The sequence below is a fragment of the Drosophila sulfurigaster genome, chromosome 2R, assembly GCF_023558435.1.
Source record: "Drosophila sulfurigaster albostrigata strain 15112-1811.04 chromosome 2R, ASM2355843v2, whole genome shotgun sequence".
Classification (NCBI taxonomy): Eukaryota; Metazoa; Arthropoda; class Insecta; order Diptera; family Drosophilidae; genus Drosophila; species Drosophila sulfurigaster.
In genome coordinates, this window is record NC_084882.1 from 5,645,956 (window position 1) to 5,651,797 (window position 5,842).

At 38.5% G+C, this 5,842-nt stretch overlaps 1 protein-coding gene across 1 annotated transcript; it reads left to right on the forward strand.

The window, feature by feature from the left end:
* Window positions 1–2,178: 2,178 nt before the first annotated feature.
* LOC133839182 (zinc transporter ZIP1) lies at window positions 2,179–5,718 on the forward strand. The gene is made up of 2 exons (XM_062270573.1): window positions 2,179–4,749; window positions 5,237–5,718. The coding sequence occupies exons 1-2, from the start codon at window positions 3,531–3,533 to the stop codon at window positions 5,446–5,448; spliced, it is 1,431 nt and encodes a 476-aa protein (XP_062126557.1). The 5' UTR covers window positions 2,179–3,530; the 3' UTR covers window positions 5,449–5,718.
* Window positions 5,719–5,842: the final 124 nt, after the last annotated feature.

A 5,842-nucleotide genomic window follows, 5' to 3' on the forward strand; every position in this document is an offset into this window, starting at 1 on the left:
GTACTGAGCTATTTATTTTGATATTACGTGATACTAAACTTACATACCACACTGAAAGCTGCGTACAGCTGCGCCTCCCGAACCCATAATACATTTAAACATCAATTTCCACACAATCTCTAACAATATAACAAAATAATAATGAGAAATTAAAATCTTTTTTCAACGAATTTGAATGAATTTGTTTCCCTTCCCATAAAAAGAAAGCGTAAAAATAACAGAAAATTATATACATATATTTTAAACAAATTTTTTATACTTATTAAAATATACATACTACAAGACAAGGATTAACAAGAATAACAAATAGTATGAAATATTGATGTAATGATAGACGAAAATTGTGTTATCTTTACAACACAAAGAAAATGAAACGAAACCTAACCTTAAAAGTGTTTTTGCGATTTTCTTCAATTATGGGAAACTAAAATCAAATTTCGAGCATTACATGATACATATGATAATACAAAATAAAAATTGCATATGAAATTTACCAAATTTCTTGTATAGTTAAATGAAAACCATTTGTATTATATATGAAATTAAAAATTACACAAAGAATATTATGCTATACATCAATAATAAGAAACCGATATTTCTATAAACAGTCAAGTATAACAGATTATACATACATACAAATATAATGTACTTTAATGTTGATAAACAAAAGAAAAAACAAACAAAAATAAACTTGAAGATGAAAAAAACAAATCCATAAAATGAAAAGAAAGTAAAAAATGAAATAAATACGCGCACGCATTATGGAAATTGATCAAAATGAAAAGGCATTCAGAACAGAACTTGACATACAAAACATACTGATGTATTGGATAGAACCGATGAAGGAGCGAGAGCGAGTGGAACGTAAAATCGTTTCGAAAGCAGTGCACGCAGAGCCTTTCGCTAATTGCAGGAAAAGCAGTTAACAATGTTAACTCTGGCAAGCAGTTTTAAACATATGTAACATTTAAATTTATTGCATACGCGAGCGACAAAAACAAAGCAAAAATATTTAAGTCATTTACAGTTGAAATGGTCAAGCATCATTTTAGTTGATAACTGGAAACAAGTATGTAAAAGATAAATATTGTATAAAATGATTTATTATTAATTATAAGTAACAGAACATAACAAATTAAGCAAATGAAAGAAAACCCCGAAAACATACAGAGAAAAGAAAAAAAAACAGCTAAAAATAAAAATAAAATAAAAGAAAATTATCTACAAATTTGTGTGCATGTGTTTGCTTCAACATATAATTTTTCCTTATATTTACAGCATTGCTCAATTTAATCACGGATATAATCATATATTTTATGCTCTGATTCTACTAATGTAATGTAATGTAATTGCGGGTTTATCAATTTAATTTTTGTTGAAATCAATCAAGAATGCAAATCTCGTAATGAATCAAAGACCTGTATTTTTATTTGCCTAATGTCGGCAATTAGGCTTGTTATTCGATTTTTTTGATCTGCGGGGCGGAAGTGGGCGTGGCAAAAATTTAAAAATAAACTTGATCTGCGTGCAAACAACAAATGCTGTCGAAAAATATATAGCTCTATCTCTTATAGTCTCTGAGGTCCAGTGTTTCATACGGACGGACAGACGGACATGGCTAGATCGTCTCGGCTGTTGACGCTGATCAAGAATATATATACTTTATAGGGTCGGAGATGCCTCCTTTTACCTGTTACATACATTTCCTACCGGCACAAAGTTATAATATCCTTCTACTCTATGGGTAGCGAGTATAAAAACTCTAAAGTGGAAAATGTTAACTAAAGCAACTAAGTATGTAAGACCCAAGGGCAGCAGTCGTTTATTGGCATGTACAATTATTTCTTAACTATTAAACTTATTCAATTTTGTTTTGGGCATGATATATCGTCTCGGCTGTTGCCGCTGATTAAGAATATATACTCGTACACTTAACGATGGGGTCGTTGTTTTATTCTTCTGCCTTTTACATACATTTCCTGTAGGCGCAAAGTTAGAGTACCCTTTCTTCCTTTAGGTAAAGAACGGAAAAATGAAAACATATCACCAATCGTCCACTTGTCAACGGAAGGCAACATTTCCTTATTTTCCTCAATATACTTATTTTTCGTTTGGTAGCTAGCAAATCTATGAATCAATAAGACTTTAGTTAGTTAAAACAAATTTGAACTGTGTGCAAAAATGACAAGAGCCGCGGAAAAAATTATGGGTCTATCTCTTATAGTCTCCGAGATCCAGTGTTTCATACGCATAGACAGACAGATGGACATAGCCATATCGTCTTGGCCATTGCCCGTTACACAAATATACTGCAGGCCCAAAGTTATAATACCTTTCTACCCTATGGGTAGCGGGTATACAAAGGCTAATTGATGGTTGCACTAACTTAGGTTAGTAGTCAAATTCAAATAATTAGGGCTAGCTGGGACAAAAACCTCGAGCTTTTCGAAGTATGTATAAAAAAGCTTTTGCATTGACTAGAAAAAAAACAATATTAACTGGCTTGGCGCTGTCGCTAATAAATAAAAAACAGTTGATCCTAACATACGCAATCTTAAGGTCAGATGCCTCAGTCTCAATTACTCTCTCGCGCTCTCTGGTCGTGTGATGCTAACTCAAGTGATTCGAAAAGTGAAGGGTTGTAAACGAAGATTTGCCGAGCTGATGTTAATTCTAATGGCCGTGAGTGTGCGAGGCACCTTATGCTTGGCATAAGACAAGAAATAGTGTTTGCTAGTCTACAGGTGAACGTTCGCGTATAGAGTTGAAGAGAGGCAAATGGTGAGCAAGAAGAGAGTTTATGCTGCATGTGTTTAACTTAATTTGCTACTCACGTACTGACGTGTTGCCGACGACAACAGCAACAACAACGACGACGAAGACGATGGCGCTGCCGAGTGGCTTCGTCGGGAGAGTAAGATCGTGAATGTTTCAGGCGGGTCGAGCTGACAGAGCAAATGAAATAACTGCATGATAGACTCAAAACTAACTTCCAACAGCACCAGCGAAAAAGCGTCAAAGGCAAAAGCAAAAGTCGCTGCGCAAACAGCCGCAGCAGCAGAGAGTGGCAGCGACAGCAATGGCAAAAGCGTTAAGAGCACCAAACAGACTTGATTTCAGCCAACGCCAATCAGTCTGTGCGATCACTTCGAGCATTTAAGACTTGTGCAGCGCAAAACAAAGAAAGAATACAAAGTATTAAGTAAATGTAAAAACTTGAAAATAAAAGAAAAGAAAATAAAAGGTGTCGAATCCCGTTTTTGCTGCTACAGAAAACCTTTTAAATAAGAAAACTTAAACGTGCGGTTCGAAAGTGAAAAGGCTGCCTCAATAAATCGTTAACATTCAAAGCCTACAACAAGCGAACAACTTAAATCTCAATGCAGCTGTTGTCGGTTTAATAACAAAAACATTTTGGCGATTATAGGCCAAAGACAAAGAGAAGTGTGAGAGAAGGAGAAAGAGAGAGAGAGAGAGAGATATATATAGAAGGAATCAAACAAATCAGACTAAAGCAATTCAAAACAACAATGAATCAAACACAAGTGAATAATTTCTTAAAATGCTTCCTGCAAATTGATGAGCCCGTTAACCACTTGGCAGCACGTCACGATGATCACGACGATGATGACAATCTCGATCACGATCATGATCATGATCACGATCACGACGAGTCCGGTTCTCTGTTGATGGCTAAAGTAACCGCCATGGTGGTGCTTTGTTGCGCCAGCGCTCTCTGCGGCTCCATTCCGTTCCTGCTAAACCGATTCTACCATTGGACTGAGAACCAGACTAATGCTCGCTCGGCGACTGTGGTTAAGTGTTTGTTGTACTTTGGCGGCGGAGTTCTCCTAGCAACCACATTCCTCCATCTGCTGCCCGAGGTTCAGGAGGTGGTCGAGCAGTTACAGGAGTGCGAGCTTATTCCCGAGCTAACTTTCCCGCTTGCTGAACTGCTGATGTGCTGCGGTTTCTTTCTCATGTATTTCATCGAGGAGGCAATGCATAGCTACATGCATAGGAATCAGCAGGACAATGCTGGCGCTGCATTTGAGCGCGGCCACAGCATTCGCCATAGCCATTTGGTGAAACCAACCGCTGCTGCACCTGGGCAGACCACGAATGCAGCTGAGTTGGCTGCACCAGTGGCAAACGCCTCGCTCTCTGTGCAGGATCTCATGCAAAATGATTTGGAGCAGCAAAAGTATGGTGCAGTTCACCATCAGCAGCATAGTCACAATCACAGCCATGCCCACAATCATGGCCATAGCCACAATCACATGGTTATTGCAGACGCCTCAGACGACATTCTTGCCTCGTCCCTACGTGGACTCTTCATCGTGTTGGCGCTTTCGTTGCACGAACTCTTTGAGGGCATGGCCATCGGCCTGGAGAGCTCCGCCAATTCGGTATGGTTCATGTTTGGTGCAGTCTCGGCCCACAAGCTGGTACTCGCCTTTTGTGTGGGCGTTGAGCTGATTGTGGCACGAACCCGTCTCAGCCTCGCTGTTCTATATGTGCTGACATTTGCCGTGGTCAGTCCTTTGGGCATTGGGCTGGGCATTTTGATTAGTCATGGTCAGAGTGGAGGCGGGCCCAATCTGATATCAGCCGTACTGCAAGGCTTCGCCTGCGGCACTCTCATTTACGTCGTGTTCTTCGAGATACTATCAAAGAATCGCTCCGGTCTACGGGCTTATCTGGCGCTCTTTGTCGGATTTGTGATTATGTTCGGATTGCAACAGCTCGGTAAGTACTGCATATGTATATAAGAGATAATCAAGTGTGAGTGAATGTGATTGCGATTGTGATTGTGAGTGTGGAAATCTGACTCTGATTGTGTCAGGGTCTCTGAGGCAACTCTTCTTCTTCAACCGGAATTAATTCGAGGGAATTAGGAACAGGTTCTTTACATATGACTTGTTTTCATGACAAATCAACAACTCTGTATTATTTATTCATTTTACTTGATTTTTTCTGTCGCCATGTTGGCCTTGTAATAGACATTGTCGGTCTACGGTTTTGCGGTCTGAGAGATGCCGGTGGTTTTGTGTACACTTGAAACAGGTTGAGAAAAAAACCCACACTGAAATCATCTCTGCTGTGGCACACTTAATTGGGGATACCCAATGCGTCAAAAAGAACCGTCTGTAGACCCCAATGGCAATCAATTATCACTACATTACTCGTACTGCCACAAACAAAGCTAATAGATTTGCAATTTGATTACTTCCAGGTGCAAGCGGAGGTCACGGACATAGTCACGGCAGCTGTTCCTCAACAGATGCTCACGATCATCATCACACTGAGAGTGAATCCAGCACAGACCACCACGCACATCACAGTGAGGCTGAACAGCTGGTTGCTGCCCATAAGTATCAGGAAAAACTACAGGTGTTGCGCCAAGTGACCCAAAAGCTGCTAGAGGCCCATCCCAAGCATAAATGATTGAATTACCCATGATGAATATGAATATACTTCATTAGTTTCAACTGTTAAGCAGAGATTGTACATTAATACTGTAAAATTATTTATCTAGGTAGCAATCAAATTGTATATAATTGAAATGAAAATTTTGTTCTTACATTAATATTACTTAAGCATCACAGTTTTATAAATTATCAAATAATTCGAAGCTACGTATTCTTATAGAATACAATTCATATTTCTACGACATTAATAGTATTGGTTAATAAATTAATGATATTATAACGAAGACACATACGAAACAATTTTCTGATAATTATTTGGGCTCAAGTTGTACCGCTTCTTTGGGGATTTTCAGCAGATTGATAAACAAATTAAGAAAACGCGTGTCTTTAATTATTGGATATAATTAAAG